Raw genomic sequence first — 22,149 nt, 5'->3', positions numbered from 1 at the left:
ACGGTGGAGGATTACTAGAGGCACACGCGGAAGTTCGTCTGGACTGCAGCCTTGCGTTTTTCGAGCACATCATGAGAAATATCATGTTCATCTTCACTAAACTTATGATTAAGATGTTTTAATATCTTAAAAGGCATAATGAGCGGCACGTGCAGGGAGGTGGTCACACTCCAGCTGGGACATTATTCCAACTTTGTCGGGACGCACTGGTGGAATTTACAGGTGAGTTTGTTTAATACATTCAGTTTATACTCAGAAAATATCATTTCAGTGGATCAATAACAAGAGATGTCTAATAATTTTATAACTTAACTTTAATTTTAGCTTCCAAAATGAAGAATGGCTTTGTTTTTAGTTAAGAAAAAGATGTAGATTTTACCATGGTAACAGTATTTTCTACAGTACAGTAAACTAGTACAGTGGTAACCCTGTCAAAAGAGACAGAGATTAGTTATTTATGATTTTACCGCAAAAACTATACTATAACTGTAGTAACAACACTTACTAAAACTGGCATGATTTTGTGCATTGTCATGGTGCTTGTGTCATGTTTTTGACCATGTAGCATGGTAATGCCTTTATATTTTGGATTATTGCAGTATTTATTATAAGTGATTTGTCTGTGCACATTATTTTTTATTAAATGCATGACTTTAAAGTAGTAATTTGATACTGTTGTAATAGTAGTAAATAGGGCTGGGTATTGACACAATTTTCACGATTCTATTCGATTACTATTCACATGCATTCGATTCGATTATTTTGGATGTAGTATTTCAGTTTCAGCACATGGCAAATATTCTAGAGGAAAAAAATCTCTCCACTAATGCTGTAAACTACACATGAGAGTCAGCTGGTACTACTATAATAATACTTGAAGGTTAAATTAACTTATTTATATACAAACACTTAAATTACACTCAATGATGTTTCTGTTATGAATAAGGTTCAGAATTACATAATCATATTTCTACTCCAATTCGTTTTTTTTAAATATAAACATTTAAATGGCAGCTGTCATAACTGATTTATTCAAACATGCATTAAATATTGAAGAACATTATAAATTATAATGAATATGTAACGGTGCATAGCTATATTTATCAGAATGCTGCTCTCTAGAGCACTTTTCTAGCTGACTAATGAGTTTATGGTCACTGAATATGTTTTTCTGAGGTAAATGTGACGTCACGTGACATTGAAACTGTTTTATTGAGGTTGAAGCACTGATTGAGCGATTACACGAGACATGATACGGATTTCAGTAAGTTGTACTGTATATTTTAACATACCTTCAGATGTTCATGCATGTTTATTTCGCTGTAACTGGTATTAAAGCGGAGGAGAGGATGATCACATGCTTCTCTTTAACTGAGGCGCTAAAGCGATCCGTCACGCCACATTAAACAGCGCCAAAACGGTATTTATTTTCTGAATCTCATAATAAGATGGACGTCGTTTGAAATCTGAGACTTTGCTTCATATCAAAAGTAACAAAGATTATTGCGATTTATTGGATGGGAGGAGCTACATATTCTGCTCATTCATCAACTGAAAACAGAGTAATCGATTCTTAGGATTTAAGAATCAATATCGGTTCGTAAAAATGAGAATCGATTAAAATCGAGAAATCGATATTTTTTACCCAGCCCTAGTAGTAAGAGCTGTGTGTGTGTAAACTGCTGTCTTTAGACCTGCTTGTTAGAGCGCCCGCCTCCTGTGCCAGCGTACCCGGGTTCGAGTCCCTCTTAGTTCAGGTGATTCGAACAGGTAAATCACATGCATCTCCCGTCTGTGTTTGTGTAGGATGCGGGTCTGGTTTATGATGCGGTGGTGCCGGAGGGTGAGCTGCAGAGTGACGTGATGTTCAGAGAGGGTCTGACGCTGGGGGGTCACGTGACATACACCCCCCGACTCATCGCCATGGACCTCAAAGGTAATGGACACAGTCTGATTGTACTGTTGCATTTTGATTTGGTTTCCCTCCACCTATTTGTATACGCATTTTGGGATATCGCATTAAAAACACTGGATAGAAGCGCCAAGATGCACATAAAATCTAAAAATATGCATAAAAACTGATCTTTTTTTTTTCATCTGATAAGAATATATACATATAAACTACGAACAAAAACATATAAATCCCTCAAAACCTCATGTGATTTTGCCTCAGCAGAGGCTGTGATTGGATAACTGGACTAGCCAGCGGACCAATCGCATCGCAGCATCGTGGTTCTGAAACGTCTGAGTCAAAGTCTGTCATCAGAATGATTTGGTTTAATTCCTCCAGGAGCGTCTCACATGATTGTGTTCCCAAACACCAGCATCAGAACGCAAGATCACATGACAGCGTTTATTGTGTTTCTGATGTTCTGAGACAAACTCATTTATGATGGAGGGAAAAAGAGCCTGATTGCAGAAATGTTTTTACTGATATTTTGCGCCAGTTTCCCAGTGACAATTTTTGTTCTCTTGGGGTGGAAACGCTGCTTTATTCACAAATGTTTTATGCGATAATCCAATTTTGCGAATAAGTTAAATTCACAACTTTGGATGGAAACACAGCTGTTGATGATGAGTGAACTGTGAGTTATTGTGCTTGAATTTTAGATAAATTGCGATTTATAAAGAGGGATGCATTTAGGCACATATTTTGTACATATGCGCTTACACAAAAAATAAACAAAGATAAAATAAAAAGTTCCTTTACTTTTCTGCATTTCTCCTCTTCTCTAGTTTGCTTCAAATAACCTGGCACTGTATATCACAAATATTGTTGGCTCCTTGACTAATTCCTCTCTAATTGAATTAATGTAAATGTTTTATAACTCATTTTTACATTCACATTCATGATCATTCTGCACACGTCTGTATAAATCGGGCTGAGCTGTCATGATCCAAACACTAATTATGAGCAACAGTACAGTAATGTTTGACTTGACACTTGATGCTTATAATGATTTTGTTTTGTTGGTATCTTCAGGAAGTCTTCAGACGCTGAGGAAGCAGGGCAGTCTGTACGACACAGAGAATGAAAACACCACCTTTACATGGTACAACACGTGTTTACTGTTTATACTCTTGTGTTGTTTTTCAGTGTTTATGATTTCTAATTAAAAGCTGAATGATTGAGTTTTTATTCTCTGCTCTCAGGCAAGGACAGATTATGACCCACAAAGAAAGTCCTCCCACCAAAAACCCTTTCCTAAAGGATCTCGACAATCTAGATGTAAGTGAGAGTGTATTAATGAAGCTCAGCAGGGGTTTTGAAAGCATGTAATAACTGATATCTGTGTGTGTAGACGGGAGGTTTACTAGCAGATCCAGGTTTCACGTGTCGTTCCTCTGCGGTGGGTCACAGCTCAGGTGTGTATGAACTCAAAATCAGCTTCATTCATCATTCTGCTCTTATTGTGAACATTTACACTGATACATTTGGCAGATGCTTTTATTCAAAGCGACTTGCATTGAAGGTGTGTGTTCATCAGTTCATGTGTTTCCTGGGAATCAAACCTGTGACCTTGATGCAGGGTTATTATCGTTAACTGAAGCCATTAAAAATATTTTATCTACTTTAAAAAAAGTTAACTGAAATAAAATGTTAAAATAAACTTGCTTGTAAAAATTAAATAAAAGGTAGTTGTGAAGGTAACATTTCTAATTTTCTTTAAGTTTAACTTGAAGTACTAAAATAAAATGTACTACTAAAATAACTAAAACTATTAAATAAAATTTAATAACTGTATAGACACTTTTTTTTAAATTAAAACTAATAAAAACGACAAAAACAGCAAAATTACTACAAATTTAACAATTTATAGTGAAAACAAAATATAAAAATAAAATCATTAAAAACTATATAGACAAAATAAAAAAATTAAAACTAATAAAAACGACAAAAACAGCAAAATTACTACAAATGTAACAATTTATAGTGAAAACAAAATATAAAAATAAAATCTAATTCAAAGTTGAAGAACTAAAATATCTAAAACTAATAAATAAAATAAAACTGTATTGACATATTTAAAAAATAAAACTAAGAAAAATTACAAAAACAGAACAAAATTATTAAAGTAATTAAAAGTATAAAAAGTATAAAAATAAAATCTAATTTAAACTTAAAGTACTAAAATAACTAAAACTAATAAATAAAATTAATAGAAACTATTTACATATTTAAAAAAATAAAAAACGGCTCAACACAAAATTACTAAAACTTTAACTAAAATTATAGTGAAAACAGAAAATATAAAAATGTATAATATAAACAAAATATTAATTGATTCAAAATATTAACAAAAACTATTATAGAATATCAATGCTACTAAACTAGCACTGCCTTAATGTTGTAATAATGACTTCCCTTTCAGATGACATCATCAGTCCCTCTTATTTCTTGCCATCTATCCAAAAAATGTCTCATCCTACATTTTCTTTGCTCATTTAATATCCCGCTTCACTTGTATCTACAAAAGCAAAAGAGGTTCTCAAAAGGATGAAAATGTCAAAATATATGTTATTTGTTGATTCTGTATTGTCCAGCCCTACCTGTAGCTATTCATGTATTCATGCAATATTGTGAATTGTCCTGAAGTGGCCAGCGCAGGAGCGAGCGTTGCCATGGAGACGGTGAACAGCAGTCTGGAGCGGATACAGAAATCCTATAGGCTGGAGGGAAGCGTGAGGGTGTGGTCAGATTTCCTGAGGATCCATCTACATCCTCAAACCATCTCCGTCATTAACCGGTACAACCATGACGGGTGAGTAATACAATGACTGAGAACCAGTTTACATTCTTTAGTTCAGCTGAAAATAGCATAGTCCAAAAACACTGACATAGTAAAGATGCGCTATTGGAGAAGCGCTAATTAAACCGTTTCGGTCAGTGATTTCGGCCCTCCAGAACTTTTTGACACTGCATCACTGTAACTGTAAGAGCTGTAACTGTGTTTATTGTGCGTGTGGTCAGTGAGTCTGAGCGTCTGGAAGCATTTGGCCAGGGGGAGGCGCTCTTACAGGGTCCAGTGCTGGAGGATCTGGAGGATCGGCTGCACTTCTTCGTGGAGGAGTGTGACTATCTGCAGGTAACGCACACATCCACCTCTACGAACCACGACAAACTCAGAAAACCTGTCAGCTTCACGTCCAGCTCAAAATCAAAGGAAATAAGGTTACATTTGAATAAAGGTTTTAAGCTTGTTATTTGGAGCATCAAGGTTTTTTTTGTTTGTTTTTTTACATTTTAACAAACTACCACATCTCCACCAAAAACCAATGTGACCTGAATGTGGTTTTGTGAGATTTATGGAGCCCATAAAAGGGTCCTGGTGTTGAGGAAAAATATGGGACGGGAGGAAAAATTAATATTATTTCAATGGTTATGCATATAACAAAACTTTGCATTCCCCCAAGAATCTTTGCGTTGCTGATTTTGTATTTGTTCAAAAGTGCAAATGTTTGAAGTGAATGCGTACAAGTTTCGAGCAAACACCAAAGGTTCAAGTGAATACGAGTTTCAAGCGAACGTGCAAAAGTTTCAAGTGAACGCAAAAAAAAGTTTGAAGCAAACACGTAAAAGTTCGAAGCAAATGTAAAAAAAAGTTTGAAGCAAATGCAAAAAAAAGTTTGAAGCGAATGCCAAAAAAAAGTTTGAAGCGAACACGTAAAAGTTTGAAGCGAACACGTAAAAGTTTGAAGCGAACACGTAAAAGTTTGAAGCGAACACATAAAAGTTTGAAGCGAATGGAAAAAAAAGTTTGAAGCGAACACGTAAAAGTTTGAAGCGAACACATAAAAGTTTGAAGCGAATGGAAAAAAAAGTTTGAAGCGAACACGTAAAAGTTTGAAGCGAACACATAAAAGTTTGAAGCGAATGCAAAAAAAAGTTTGAAGCGAATGGAAAAAAAAGTTTGAAGCGAATGGAAAAAAAAGTTTGAAGCGAATGCAAAAAAAGTTCGAAGCAAATGCAAAAAAAAGTTTGAAGCAAACGCAAAAAGAATTTCGAAGCAAACATGTAAAAGTTTGAAGCAAATGCAAAAAAAGTTTGAAGCGAATGCAAAAAAAGTTTGAAGCAAATGCAAAAAAAGTTCGAAGCAAACACGTAAAAGTTTGAAGCAAACGCAAAAAAAGTTTGAAGCAAACGCAAAAAGAATTTCGAAGCAAACACGTAAAAGTTTAAAGCAAATGCAAAAAAAGTTTGAAGCGAATGCAAAAAAAGTTTGAAGCAAACACGTAAAAGTTTGAAGCAAATGCAAAAAAAGTTTGAAGCGAATGCAAAAAAAGTTCGAAGCAAACACGTAAAAGTTTGAAGCAAATGCAAAAAAAGTTTGAAGCAAATGCAAAAAAAGTTCGAAGCAAACACGTAAAAGTTTGAAGCAAACGCAAAAAAAGTTTGAAGCGAATGCAAAAAAAGTTTGAAGCAAACGCAAAAAGAATTTCGAAGCAAACACGTAAAAGTTTGAAGCAAATGCAAAAAAAGTTTGAAGCAAACACGTAAAAGTTTGAAGCAAATGTAAAAAAAGTTTGAAGCGAATGCAAAAAAAAGTTTGAAGCAAATGCAAAAAAAAGTTTGAAGCGAATGCAAAAAAAGTTCGAAGCAAACACGTAAAAGTTTGAAGCGAATGCAAAAAAAGTTTGAAGCAAATGCAAAAAAAGTTTGAAGCAAACGCAAAAAAAGTTTGAAGCAAATGCAAAAAAAAGTTTGAAGCAAATGCAAAAAAAAGTTTGAAGCGAATGCAAAAAAAAGTTTGAAGCGAATGCCAAAAAAGTTTGGAGCAAACACGTAAAAGTTTGAAGCAAACGCAAAAAAAAGTTTGAAGTAAACACGTAAAAGTTTGAAGCAAACGCAAAAAAAAGTTTGAAGCAAACACGTAAAAGTTTGAAGCAAACGCAAAAAAAAAGTTTGAAGCAAACGCAAAAAAAAAGTTTGAAGCAAATGCAAAAAAAGTTCGAAGCAAACACGTAAAAGTTTGAAGCAAATGCAAAAAAAGTTTGAAGCGAATGCAAAAAAAGTTTGAAGCAAACGCAAAAAGAATTTCGAAGCAAACACGTAAAAGTTTGAAGCAAACGCAAAAAAAGTTTGAAGCGAATGCAAAAAAAGTTCGAAGCAAACACGTAAAAGTTTGAAGCGAATGCAAAAAAAGTTTGAAGCGAATGCAAAAAAAAGTTTGAAGCGAATGCAAAAAAAGTTTGAAGCAAACACGTAAAAGTTTGAAGCAAACGCAAAAAAAGTTTGAAGCGAATGCAAAAAAAGTTTGAAGCAAACGCAAAAAGAATTTCGAAGCAAACACATAAAAGTTTGAAGCAAATGCAAAAAAAGTTTGAAGCAAACACGTAAAAGTTTGAAGCAAATGTAAAAAAAGTTTGAAGCGAATGCAAAAAAAGTTTGAAGTGAATGCAAAAAAAAGTTTGAAGCAAATGCAAAAAAAAGTTTGAAGCGAATGCAAAAAAAAGTTCGAAGCAAACACGTTAAAGTTTGAAGCGAATGCAAAAAAAGTTTGAAGTGAATGCAAAAAAAAGTTTGAAGCAAATGCAAAAAAAAGTTTGAAGCGAATGCAAAAAAAAGTTCGAAGCAAACACGTTAAAGTTTGAAGCGAATGCAAAAAAAAGTTCGAAGCAAACACGTTAAAGTTTGAAGCGAATGCAAAAAAAGTTTGAAGTGAATGCAAAAAAAAGTTTGAAGCAAATGCAAAAAAAAGTTTGAAGCGAATGCAAAAAAAGTTCGAAGCAAACACGTTAAAGTTTGAAGCGAATGCAAAAAAAGTTTGAAGCAAATGCATAAAAAAGTTTGAAGCAAATGCAAAAAAAAGTTCGAAGCAAACACGTTAAAGTTTGAAGCGAATGCAAAAAAAGTTTGAAGTGAATGCAAAAAAAAGTTTGAAGCAAATGCAAAAAAAAGTTTGAAGCGAATGCAAAAAAAGTTCGAAGCAAACACGTTAAAGTTTGAAGCGAATGCAAAAAAAGTTTGAAGCAAATGCATAAAAAAGTTTGAAGCAAATGCAAAAAAAGTTTGAAGCAAATGCAAAAAAAGTTTGAAGCGAATGCAAAAAAAGTTTGAAGCAAATGCATAAAAAAGTTTGAAGCAAATGCAAAAAAAGTTTGAAGCGAATGCCAAAAAAAAGTTTGAAGCGAATGCCAAAAAAAAGTTTGAAGCGAATGCAAAAAAAAGTTTGAAGCAAACGCAAAAAAAAAGTTTGAAGCAAATGCAAAAGTTTGAAGCAAATGCAAAAAAAAGTTTGAAGCAAATGCAAAAAAAAGTTTGAAGCGAATGCAAAAAAAGTTTGAAGCAAACACGTAAAAGTTTGAAGCAAATGCAAAAAAAAAGTTTGAAGCAAATGCAAAAAAAAGTTTGAAGCAAACGCAAAAAAAGTTTGAAGCAAACACGTAAAAGTTTGAAGCAAATGCAAAAAAAAGTTTGAAGCAATGCAAAAAAAGTTTGAAGCAATGCCAAAAAAAAGTTTGAAGCAAACACGTAAAAGTTTGAAGCAAACGCAAAAAAAAAGTTTGAAGCAAATGCAAAAGTTTGAAGCAAATGCAAAAAAAAGTTTGAAGCAAATGCAAAAAAAAGTTTGAAGCGAATGCAAAAAAAGTTTGAAGTGAACACGTAAAAGTTTGAAGCAAATGCCAAAAAAAAGTTTGAAGCGAATGCAAAAAAAGTTTGAAGCGAATGCAAAAAAAAGTTTGAAGCAAATGCAAAAAAAAGTTTGAAGCAAACGCAAAAAAAGTTTGAAGCAAACGCAAAAAGAATTTCGAAGCAAACACGTAAAAGTTTGAAGCAAATGAAAAAAAAAAGTTTGAAGCGAATGCAAAAAAAAGTTTGAAGCAAATGCAAAAAAAAAGTTTGAAGCAAATGTAAAAAAAGTTTGAAGCGAATGCAAAAAAAAGTTTGAAGCGAATGCAAAAAAAAGTTTGAAGCAAATGCAAAAAAAGTTTGAAGCAAATGCAAAAAAAGTTTGAAGCAAACACGTAAAAGTTTGAAGCAAATGCAAAAAAAAAGTTTGAAGCGAATGCAAAAAAAAGTTTGAAGCAAATGCAAAAAAAAAGTTTGAAGCAAATGTAAAAAAAGTTTGAAGCGAATGCAAAAAAAAGTTTGAAGCGAATGCAAAAAAAAGTTTGAAGCAAATGCAAAAAAAGTTTGAAGCAAATGCAAAAAAAAGTTTGAAGCAAACGCAAAAAAAGTTTGAAGCGAATGCAAAAAAAAAGTTTGAAGCAAACACGTAAAAGTTTGAAGCAAACGCAAAAAAAAGTTTGAAGCAAATGCAAAAGTTTGAAGCAAATGCCAAAAAAAAGTTTGAAGGGAATGCAAAAAAAGTTTGAAGCAAATGCCAAAAAAAAGTTTGAAGCGAATGCAAAAAAAGTTTGAAGCGAATGCAAAAAAAAGTTTGAAGCGAATGTAAAAAAAGTTTGAAGCGAATGCAAAAAAAAGTTTGAAGCAAATGCAAAAAAAAGTTTGAAGCAAATGCAAAAAAAAGTTTGAAGCAAATGCAAAAAAAAGTTTGAAGCAAACGCAAAAAAAGTTTGAAGCAAACGCAAAAAGAATTTCGAAGCAAACACGTAAAAGTTTGAAGCAAATGAAAAAAAAAAGTTTGAAGCGAATGCAAAAAAAAGTTTGAAGCAAATGCAAAAAAAAAGTTTGAAGCAAATGCCAAAAAAAGTTTGAAGCGAATGCAAAAAAAGTTTGAAGCGAATGCAAAAAAAAGTTTGAAGCAAATGCAAAAAAAAGTTTGAAGCAAACGCAAAAAAGTTTGAAGCAAACGCAAAAAGAATTTCGAAGCAAACACGTAAAAGTTTGAAGCAAATGAAAAAAAAAAGTTTGAAGCGAATGCAAAAAAAAGTTTGAAGCAAATGCAAAAAAAAGTTTGAAGCGAATGTAAAAAAAGTTTGAAGCGAATGCAAAAAAAAGTTTGAAGCGAATGCAAAAAAAGTTTGAAGCGAATGCAAAAAAAAGTTTGAAGCGAATGCAAAAAAAGTTTGAAGCAAACGCAAAAAAAAGTTTGAAGCGAATGCAAAAAAAGTTTGAAGCAAATGCAAAAAAAGTTTGAAGCGAATGCAAAAAAAGTTTGAAGCGAATGCAAAAAAAAGTTTGAAGCGAATGCAAAAAAAGTTTGAAGCAAACGCAAAAAAAAGTTTGAAGCGAATGCAAAAAAAGTTTGAAGCGAATGCAAAAAAAGTTTGAAGCAAACGCAAAAAAAAGTTTGAAGCGAATGCAAAAAAAGTTTGAAGCGAATGCAAAAAAAGTTTGAAGCAAATGCAAAAAAAAGTTTGAAGCGAATGCGTAAAAGTTCAGAGCGAACGCAAAAGTTTTGTGAGCAGGATTCTCATGGGAACGCACAAGTTTTAAGAATGAACGCAATGTTTCTAGGGGGAACTGACAAGTTTTGCAAGTGAATGCACTACAGATCCAAAGCATTGAAATATTATTTTATGTATTATCTTCTGTTATATTGTTTATTATAATCTGTAAGTGTGAAGCCATCTGTCAGGAGCATGAATGTAAATATAAAGCTCTTCTCTCAGTCTCACGCTCTCCGCTTCTGTTTCCTGCTGTTCAGGGCTTTCAGGTGTTGTGCGACCTCGCTGACGGTTTTTCAGGCTTGGGGTCAAAGGTCACAGAGTTGTTGAAGGACTCTTACGGAGGGCGTGGCATCCTCACTTGGGGCGTGGCACCTGTCAATCACCCAGAATCGGTGAGATTCGTCATTCGTACGAAAAGAAATACAGCAGTTTTAACCGGTTTCATGTGTTAAAGCGGCTGAATCTATTTGTCTCCTGCTGACAGAGCCCTATAAAGGACTTGTACCACATGCTGAACTCTGCGTTAGGAACACTCCATATGGCCAATCACAGCTCGTTCTTCTGCCCTTTGACCCTGAGAGGTGGACTGGGGAGGCGTCCTCATCCGCCCACAACTTTCCCGCTGATCAATTATGATGTAAGCAGATTTCATTCACTGGAAACTGTTACAGTTACGATCACTTTATATTATTTAATTTAAGCTTTTACTCACATGTAAACATTAATCAATGATCATAAGCAGAAGAAAAATGACATAATTTTGGGGTGAACTAACCCTTTAACACCTTAATTTTGGTGGTTTATTGTGTGAACATTTTACATTGATGCACTTTAATCTGACTTGAAGCACTAAAATAGCTAAATCTAAAACTGAAATAAAATTAATAAAAACTAGGGATGCACTGAAATATAAATTCTGGGCCGAAACCAAAAACTCAGGATGAATTTGGCTGAAAACTGAAACCGAAAATAAATTAATAATCAATTAATTAATCAAACTTATTTAATAATCAACACTCAAATAGCTAAAGCTGAGTTGTACAAACATTTAAATAGCACACAAGGCAGTTTTTATATCAACATTTTAATAACAGAATGGTTTCTTCTTTGATTTGTTGGTGAAATATAAACAACAAACTCTGTAATAACTTGTTTTCATGTCAGATTTATTCAAACACACATTAAATAATGAAGACATCACTGACAGCTTAAGTAAAAACACAATGAATATGTAATACAGTGCATAACTAACTTTGCATCAGTGAGTTTATGGTCATTGAATTGAAGGTTAATGTAACTTTAAGTGATATTGTGTCGCCTATAAGCTGTTATATTGACGTCTTTCCACAATTGAAACACTGATTGAGCGATTACATGAGACATGATTCATTTCGAATAAGTTGTCCTGTACCTTCTGATGTTCATTCATGTTGATTTGGTGCTGTAACTGTAGTAAAAAGGAGATGAGCTGATCGGTTCACGAGCCGCTTGAACTGAGGCTCTACAGCAGTCTGTCACATGATATTAAAGGCTATTAAACAGATATTAAAATAGCTGTTTTGGTAGCTGAAATTCCGGTGCATCTCTAATAAAAACTTCTTTTTTTTACAAAAACTAATAAAAATGCACAACAAAGTTACTTAAACCTTTAATCAAATTAAAAACAGAAAATATTAAAATAAAAATGAATTCAAAATATGAATACTAAATAGCACAGATCTGTTGATTAATTCTGATGTTCTCTCTCATCAGCCGACGCTGTGGTTTCACTCCAGCTCAGTTCTGGCTCTGGCTCTGGACAGCATGACGGTGTCGTACAGACTGGGACAGGCCAGCGCCCCCATGTGGCAGCTCTCGGACGCTCTGACCGACTCGGGAAGGAAGGTCAGCGGGATTCAGTCCATTTAATACACAGCTTCATTATGTCATTTTTACATATTAAACATCATGTCAGTGATGCTTTTGATTAGAATTACAGCGTATTAGAATCCAATTAGAGCATTTAAAGCGACAGACGACAAAATAATAAACAGAACATCATCACCACTGCTGTTCTTATGGTTTTTGGTGTGAATGGGCCTCAGTCTGTAACTTGTGACTTTATGCAACTGTGTTTTCTAGGTGGTTTCAGCTTATGGCTCTGTTCCGTTTCCCATGATGCATGGCAGCTGCCTCCCTGAGGCTCTGGATGCTTTTGCTGATGCGTTACCGTGGAAACCCCTGTCTGCGTGTCCTGAGCTCGGCGACGGACGCTGTTTCGGCCAATCGGTGACTCTGAAAGGTTTCGGTGGGCAGAGTCTAGTCAGGTGAGAGGATGTTACATTGATATATTTAGCTGAGGTTTGTTTGTTTATCCTCCTAATAAATGTGTTACACTGTCACACACGAGTCCTGGTGTTGACGAGCATTAGTTTTAAAGTTACATTACAACAGACGAAGTGATTGAGTTATGATTAACCATCATGCACTGTTCGATTTCTGATTACTGCCTGTATGGTCAATACGTTTCACACATTATAAAGAATACAAATCAGAATTTATGATTTATAAAAATGTTTTTAACCACCTTACCTGTGGGACACTTGCTATTATACGTTTATAACAATCTTAGTCTAAACCTAAAGTAATCTTGACAAACTATAAATCATCTGAAAGCTTTCAGACTCTAGTTTTCATATTTGAAGAAATGACAGAGCAATAGATAAATAGCCATAGATTCTTCATTTGTGATGTGGTGCCAAACTATAACACACGGATTTAGGAGTTGAATTCAAATCAAATATTAACATTACTGCACAAACTTCTTCTGAATAGGAAATCTACTTCATAAATATTTCAAAAAGTGTGGAAAAAATATGGTTCAGATCACTCAAAACATATATGAAAGAGTCCTTATATGGTGGAGTCTGGATGTCATCTAGTGGAAGAGTTTGGTACTGCGCGCAAAAAAACCTTCAGATATCGACCTAAAATTTGGCACAGAACTTGTTCAGATATTTAATTTTGATTTTCTTGAAGTTTTAGAGTTGAACATGTTTTGTAAAATATATATTTTAATTTTTCATAAACTTCTATAACTTTTTTTAAATGTTACTTTTACAAATCTCTTCACTTGTACAATAATCTGTGAAGTGTTTCCTTTGAAAAAGATACCAATTTATGTTTAGATTAATTTATGTGAATGTCATTTCATTTAAATTCTGCTTCTTAAAATTCAAATTTTGCACCATGTTTGTTACCTTTAAAATTTAGCAATGGAATTGCAATTAAAAATGCAATTGAATCCATTTTAAAATGCTGTACCCAGTCCACCAGTTATTATATTTAACTAAAACTATTTAAAATATTTCTGTAAATTGAAATGAAACTATTTAATGAAAAACTAAACGAAAATTAGAAAATTAGCCTTTTCAACTAAATGAAATAAGTTTAAATAGAAGCACTAAAATTACTTGGAATTAAATAAAAACTAAAACTGAACTAAAATAAAAATAAATTAACCTAAATAGTATAAAAAATGTACAACTAATAAAAAAATAACAATAGCAGCACATAACAAACAAAAGCACATAACAAAATGACTAAAAAAATAAACTAAAATTTTAAATTAAAACTGAAAATATAAAAATAAAACCTAATTCAAAATATCAATAAACTATAGTGTCATATAAATAATATGGTCAAACTGTACAATAAGGTTTCATTAGTTATGTTAATTTCTACATTTACTAAAACTTTTTTAAAATCAAAAGTTAACATTCGTTAATGCACTGTGAACAATTAGATTTTTACTAACTTTAACAAAGATTAATAAATGAACCTTATTGTAGAGTGTAACCAATAATACTAAAATAACACAGTGAATATTGATTGGTCTAATATTAGTCTTGTATTTTGTCAGTCCTCCTCTCCCGGGCGTGGAGCCGCCCAGTCCTCTGCACTACGAGCGCTCTGGAGAAGACGTGCTGGCGACGTACGTCAGGTTACGTTACCCATCATCCCCACTGTGAGTGATCGACACACGCGGCTCTAACCGTACGGCTCTGAGACTGCTGTCATTGGTCATTGGTCTGAGTCACATGTCTGTTTCTGCAGGGCGGTGCAGCTGCTGTCCAGCCCCAGTAAACTCACCCCTCCATTCCCACAGATCTTCAGTCCGGATCTGGGTCCGCAGGGTTTCCTCCAGAACCAGTCCGCTCCTCCTGCCAGTGAGTGGATTTAAAGAGGACCTGTGATGTCGAAGTCTTTGATGAGACTGAATGATCCTATAATGAAATATTTCATACTTCAGTACAAAAAAAATAGCAAAAATGTATTTTTAGTGTTATAATAGTGATTTGATAATCACTAAAAATAAATTAAAAAGCAAATTGTGTGGGGAAAAAAAGGAATGGAAATGGTAAATAAGCCATTAAGTGCTCCTCTGCCGCCATCTACTGGTTATAGCGTTGATTTAATTTTACATTTTAAAATAAGTGTTTGTTTTTCACCATATGTTATTTTTCTTACATTGTTATACTTTAAATTTTACAAATGGTGACGATCTTTGAAGGATGAAAGAAAAACGTTTTTGGTCATCACATTAAAAAATAACATTTAAATTAGATAATAGTTACACTTTTGAGCTTTGAAGTGCTGGAAAGTCCTTAATTGCTCTAACAGTGGTCTATAACTATCTAATTGCTGGGTTATTATGATCAAAGCTATATGTGAATCATCTTTGGACACTCGTCACGTCGAGGGAGTAAGATTTGATGTCATCAGAGTTCGCCGTACCTTTGCTTTTGATGAATGGACTATATGCACGGTTCATATTTTAATGCAGTTATCACATTTACCTAATTTGCCAATAAACCAGTTTTATTGATTTCAATAAAGACGAAGCTATTGGGAGCGTTTAAAAACGCAGTATCTGTAATTAGACACACACACGCATTATTTTCCAGCACTTCAAATGTTATTTTTAATGTGATGACCACAAACATTATTTGTTCCTCCTTCTGAGATTGTCCCCATTGTAAAACCGAACGTTTAAAAAAGTAGGAAATTCAACATTTACGGAAGAGGATTAGGGCCAAGCAATAATAAAAAAATAAAACCATCTCGAGATTAAAGTTGCTAAATTGAGAAAAAACTCATTAAATTACGAGAAAAAAGTCGAGATAAAATGTTGAGAATAAACTTGTTAAATTACGAGAAAAAACTTGTTAAATTTCGAGAAAAAAGTCGAGATAAAATGTTGAGAATAAAGTCATTAAATTACGAGAAAAAAAGTCGTTAATTTACAAGAATAAACTCGTTAAATTACGAGAAAAAACTTGTTAAATTACGAGAAAAAAGTCTAGATAAAATGTTGAGAATAAACTTGTTAAATTATGAGAAAAAACTTGTTAAATTTTGAGAAAAAAGTTGAGATAAAATGTTGAGAATAAAGTCATTAAATTACGAGAAAAAAAGTTGTTAATTTACAAGAATAAACTCGTTAAATTACGAGAAAAAACTTGTTAAATTACGAGAAAAAAGTCGAGATAAAATGTTGAGAATAAAGTCATTAAATTACGAGAAAAAAAGTCGTTAATTTACAAGAATAAACTTGTTAAATTACGAGAAAAAACTTGTTAAATTACGAGAAAAAAGTCGAGATAAAATGTTGAGAATAAACTCGTTAAATTCCGAGAAAAAACTTGTTAAATTTCGAGAAAAAAGTCTAGATAAAATGTTGAGAATAAACTTGTTAAATTATGAGAAAAAACTTGTTAAATTTTGAGAAAAAAGTTGAGATAAAATGTTGAGAATAAAGTCATTAAATTACGAGAAAAAAAGTTGTTAATTTACAAGAATAAACTCGTTAAATTACGAGAAAAAACTTGTTAAATTACGAGAAAAAAGTCGAGATAAAATGTTGAGAATAAAGTCATTAAATTACGAGAAAAAAGTCGTTAATTTACAAGAATAAACTTGTTAAATTACGAGAAAAAACTTGTTAAATTACGAGAAAAAAGTCGAGATAAAATGTTGAGAATAAACTCGTTAAATTACGAGAAAAAACTTGTTAAATTTCGAGAAAAAAGTCGAGATAAAATGTTGAGAATAAAGTCATTAAATTACGAGAAAAAAAGTCGTTAATTTACAAGAAAAAAGCTTGTTAAATTTCGAGAAAAAAGTCGAGATAAAATGTTGACAATAAACTCATAATTTAATGAGTTTATTCTCAACATTTTATCTCGACTTTTTTCTCGAAATTTAACAACTTTAATCTCGAGATGGTTTTATTTTTTAATTATTGCTTGGCCCTAATCCTCTTCCGTAAACATTTGATAGAAATCACTTATTTAAAAATAAAAAAGACAATAATTACCACTTTAACCAGCAGGTGGCGGCAAAGTAGCATTTATTTGCGCATATATCAGCATAATCGTTTTTCACTTCAATTTTTAACTAAATATTAAACATTATAAAATAACTAGGTTTAAAAATACATTTTGTCAATGTGAAGTATGAAGTACTCATAAAATCTCATGAAAAACAATAACTTTTCTTGTGAATGAATGACACAGAAAGCGAGCGCCGCTCTCTCTTTATAATCACAGCAGCTGTCAGTCAGTGCAGCACAAGATCAATGATTTCAGCACACTTTATTCAATTAATCTAACTAAAGTGCACATTAAATATTTAATTTTTGAAGCTTATTTTCACCTAAAAGTGTGAAAATTGATGGTCGAATTGAATTTAGCAGAGGAGGAACACTGAGGTACAACTTTATTTATTTATTTTTTTATGCCGTCTTATGTTTGAATAACTAAATTAATGCTATGCCTGACTATTTAAGTGACTATATTCTGATTATAAGCTAAGTATTACACTACTGATGCTCAACACACCAGCACATGACTCTCACCGGAAGTTTTCCAGCTAGCTTATATTAATGCGTAAGTTCTAAAGAGCGCTCCGTGCATATAGTCCATTGACGCCACTGAGTTGTTGAACTGAATAACGACACTTGATTTCGATTTGAAATTTTGATTTTAATGAGGACTTTAAATCATTAAGGGATCATAAGACAAAATGATCTTCAGTGTAAATGTCAATATTTGTATTGAACCCAGGTTTCTTGTCTTGTTCATGGCCCCTCTCTCTCACTGTTCATCCCTGTGTAATTCCAGTTCTCGTCTTCTTTCTGTGTCTCTCCCAGCTCCCTCTCACTCGGTCAGTAGTCTTCCAGTCCTGACGTCTCTCCAGTCCAGTCCTGCTGTGGGTGTCCAGCTGTCCGAGCTGCAGAAAGCATGTGCTGCGCTGGACCTGCGCCGCGTGACCCCCAGCTTCCTCTCTCACGGGCCGGAACTGGGCGAGCTCACCGAATCCCTGGAGCAGCTCCTGAACCTCGCGCACTGCTACCGCCTGGACCATTCCCGTTCTTCATCGGATGATGATGACTGATGAAAGCTCGTCCATCCTCCCACTGTAGAGTCGGGTCAGAGACCCAATCAGCCCCGATTATCAGTCATGTCCGGAATGGACTGTCGCTCAGCTGCGTTCACGGCATGTTCCCTCTGGGAATTATGGGATATGAGCTCACTAACCCTTCAAAACAGCACAAACACTTAGAAGACTGTGAGAAGTGCATGTCTCTGTATATGTAAACCTCATTAAACCTGCTTTTCTAGAGCTTAATTGTGTAGAAGTAAAATATTTTTCCTTCATATAAATTATTGCTTAATTATCAAATATGCCTGTTATACCCTTCAAGAAAGTTAACGGTTATTATTGTGAATGGACATGCACCTTCATCGAACACTTGTTTATTTGACTGTAAGGTTTTTGCTGTGGTCTGATTATGAAGGAAATATACACTTATAACATTAAGTGAGACTTTTTTTTTTCTCCATTTGATTTATGTCAAATGTCACATGATCAAACAGGAAAACAGGTCTCATCGTTTCCGTTAGTGTTAACAGCAGTATGAATTGATGGCGATCTCCGCAGACTTTTGAGGTAATCAGCTAACCTAGCTAGCTATTTTTATCATTGCTGTTTTATATATCCGAATGAAGAAGAAAAATATAAACATTTAGATATCAATATGCATATGTTACGGATGCTCATCTTTGAAGGCATCTTTAGTACAACATATTTATATTTAACGAAGACCTGAACCGGAAGCGATGCAACCTGAGGGTATGCATCGACGTCACTTTCCCGCCGAAACGCGCTCCCTCAGCTGAACTGTGGCAAAAGAAGCTGCTGCATGACTGGATTTAATAGAGGAAACTGCGAAAACGCGAGTAAAACAAACGATTACACTAAAGGTTGGACTCGAAAGTGTTTCTTACAACTTGTCAAATAAACCTAATCCATGGATATTGACATGCAGCCAGGAATCGTGTTTCCTGACATGTGCCTGATTTCGACGCCGGGGAAAGGCGGTGAATATTTTATATAACTACAATATAGGTAGGTTTAAATCCGCGTAATCACTTATATAAATGTTATATATGTTGTCCAGCCCTGAAACTTGTAAAGTTTTTTGTCAGTGTTTATTTAAAAACACGCAATTATGCAGAATATAAGATGGTAAATATTAATTGATGAGTTGTCAACATAATATATAACAATACAATATATACGGTATGATTTTACCTCAAAATCCAACAATTTGACACAAAATGATAACTGCAATCCATGTTTCTCTGCTGGAGTCCAGCCGTTTCTGTGAATTGCAGCGATACATTTGCTTCTTTTTTCGGCAGTCTGTAAATATATACATAAGGTTTTGTGTCAAAGCTATTTGTACAGTCAATCACAAAGCTCTTTTCCGTTTTGGATGTGTTTTGTGTGTTTTTCGCGGCATTCACGCTGAAAACCAATGCTTCCGCTCAGTGGGCGTGACCGCGGTCGTAACGGTCGACAGTGACGTCACGTGCATACCCATACAGAAGTTTGTTGCGCATAAACTGAATTGCTATTAACGTTGCTAAAAGGAACTGATTTCTCGAAATAGGCCTATCTTATTTAGCTTTCTCACAGACAGCGCTGTTTGAAATTGAGAAATATTTCGTCATCAAAAGGTTATGGATATAAACACGATAAATTAGCATAACCGTTGCGTGGATTTGGCGGGAGTTCAGGTGTGTGCAGTTTCATAATTTCATATCACTCTTGTGAGTATTTTCATATTTAACCTTTATTCGAAAATTTGTCCTTCACTTTGTTTCGTATAAATACAAAAATATTTATAACCAATAAGCATTGATTAAATCCATTATCAGAAGATTTCATTCTCAAAATATTAATATTTTCATTTGTATATATTCATATTGTGTGTACAAGTTTAGAAATGTTTAAAGGTGCCCTAGATTCAAAAATTTAATTTATCTCGGCATAGTTAAATAACAAGAGTTCAGTACATGGAAATTACATACAGTGAGTCTCAAACACCATTGTTTCCTCCTTCTTATATAAATCTCATTTGTTTAAAAGACCTCCGAAGAACAGGCAAATCTCAACATAACACTGACTGTTACGTAACAGTCAGGATCATTAATATGTACACCCCCAATATTTGCATATGCCAGCCCATGTTCCCAACATTATGAAAGGCATTAGACAAGGGCAGCCAGTAATGTCTGGATCTGTGCACAGCTGAATCATCAGACTAGGTAAGCAAGAACAACAGCGAAAAATGGCAGATGGAGCAATAATAACTGACATGATCCATGATAACATGATGTTTTTAGTGATATTTGTAAATTGTCTTTCTAAATGTTTCGTTAGCATGTTGCTAATGTACTGTTAAATGTGGTTAAAGTTACCATAGTTTCTTACTGTATTCACGGAGACAAGAGCCGTCGCTATTTTTATTTTTAAACACTTGCAGTCTGTATAATTCATAAACACAACTTCATTCTTTATAAATCTCTCCAACAGTGTAGCATTAGTCGTTAGCCACGGAGCACTATCAAACTCATTCAGAATCAATGTAAACATCCAAATAAACACTGTACTTACGCGATTAGACATGCTGCATGACGAACATTTTGTAAAGATCCATTTTGAGGGTTATATTAGCTGTTTGAACTTTTTTTATGTTGTTCAAGGCAAGCGCGAGCTCTTGGGGCATGGAGCACGAGAATTAAAGGGCCACACACCCTGAATCGGCTCATTTCTAATTATGCCCCAAAATAGGCAGTTAAAAAAATTAATTAAAAAAATCTATGGGGTATTTTGAGCTGAAACTTCAGACACATTCAGGGGACACCTTAGACTTATATTACATCTTGAGAAAAAAAGTTCTAGGGCACCTTTAAAGGGTTAGTTCACCCAAAAATGAAAATAATGTCATTAATTACTCACCCTCATGCCGTTCCACACCCGTAAGACCTTCGTTCATCTTCAGAACACAAATTAAGATATTTTTGATGAAATCTGATGGCTCAGTGAGGCCTGCATAGGGAGCAATGACATTTCCTCTCTCAAGATCCATTAATGTACTAAAAAACATATTTAAATCAGTTCATGTGAGTACAGTGGTTCAATATTAATATTATAAAACCACAAGAATATTTTTGGTGCACCAAAAAAACAAAATAATGACTGATTTAGTGACGGCCGATTTCAAAACACTGCTTCAGGAAGATTCGGAGCGTTATGAAATCTTTTGTGTCGAATCAGCGGTTCGGAGCACCAAAGTCACGTGATTTCAGCAGTTTGGCGGTTTGACACGTGATCCGAATCATGATTCGACACTCTGATTCATAACGCTCCGAATCTTCCTGAAGCAGTGTTTTGAAATCGGCCATCACGGTGCACCAAAACGTCGTTATTTTGTTTTCTTGGCGCACCAAAAATATTCTTGTCTCTTTATAATATTAATATTGAGCCACTGTACTCACATGAACTGATTTAAATATGTTTTTAGTACATTAATGGATCTTGAGAGAGGAAATGTCATTGCTGGCTATGCAGTCCTCATTGAGCCATCGGATTTCATCAAAAATATCTTAATTTGTGTTCCGAAGATGAACAAAGGTGTGGAACGGCATGAGGGTGAGTTATAAATGACATTATTTTCATTTTTTGGTGAATTAACCCTTTAAGTAGAAATATTGAGTTATTTTCATACAGACCTTTGGTCTGTTGTATTATGTCCCACGTTATTGACATGACAGGAGATTATAATTTTTTAACAACAAACAGTTTTTCGTGGTACTTTGAACTTTTATTGCTAAATCGTGTTCACATTTGTATTATGCCTTCTTGGCTTATAGCAGTTATTATTTTTGCAGGTAGCCCAGAATGTTTGCATTTTTAATAATGCTCTAGGTATATAGATGGATAAATCATTTGTTTTCATCGTCTGTGCTGTGCTGGAATTCTCCTCAAACGCCTCAGTAACTTGATGAACGTGCAGTACCGCTTTTAACCACATCAAGCGAATATGAAAGTGTGTAAAAAGCTTCGTTTCTTCTGTGTTATTTCCTGAATCTGGGGTCTGAACTCGAGCAGAAACACTTTAATATTAAATAGTGAATGTTTCGTGATTAACTAAGACTATTAACAGAGATAAACAGTCTTACTCTGTCCTCGTGTTTGATTGGACGATGGACTCTGTGCTCGTGTTTGATTGGATGATGGTGAACTCGAGGTAGCGGTTGAAGAAGAATCCGCATGTTTTGTGGAGGTTTTCAGCTTCTTATTTGTTCAATATCTCAGAGTTTCTGTCAGTCTCTGAGCGGGACATTATTTCTCGAGTGTGTGTTTGTAGTTTGAAGTGTTTCTCGTGATGTCAGACCGTGTGACCGTCAGCGAGATGTGTAGCGCGCTGAGTGACTCCTTTAGCGCGGATCCATTATTGGT

At 34.1% G+C, this 22,149-nt stretch overlaps 1 protein-coding gene across 1 annotated transcript; it reads left to right on the top strand.

Moving 5' to 3' along the window:
- Positions 1-7: 7 nt before the first annotated feature.
- On the top strand, positions 8-18,159 carry msto1 (misato mitochondrial distribution and morphology regulator 1). The gene is made up of 14 exons (XM_048203431.1): positions 8-222; positions 1,807-1,936; positions 2,984-3,053; positions 3,154-3,229; positions 3,303-3,366; positions 4,598-4,763; positions 4,973-5,087; positions 10,554-10,688; positions 10,781-10,933; positions 12,049-12,180; positions 12,418-12,602; positions 14,198-14,302; positions 14,392-14,504; positions 17,489-18,159. The coding sequence occupies exons 1-14, from the start codon at positions 139-141 to the stop codon at positions 17,731-17,733; spliced, it is 1,773 nt and encodes a 590-aa protein (XP_048059388.1). The 5' UTR covers positions 8-138; the 3' UTR covers positions 17,734-18,159.
- Positions 18,160-22,149: the final 3,990 nt, after the last annotated feature.

The sequence above is a fragment of the Megalobrama amblycephala genome, linkage group LG9 (genome assembly GCF_018812025.1).
Source record: "Megalobrama amblycephala isolate DHTTF-2021 linkage group LG9, ASM1881202v1, whole genome shotgun sequence".
NCBI classification, from domain to species: domain Eukaryota; kingdom Metazoa; phylum Chordata; class Actinopteri; order Cypriniformes; family Xenocyprididae; genus Megalobrama; species Megalobrama amblycephala.
The sequence above is the reverse complement of the archived record's forward strand: the minus strand, read 5'-3'. Positions and strand labels throughout refer to the sequence as shown.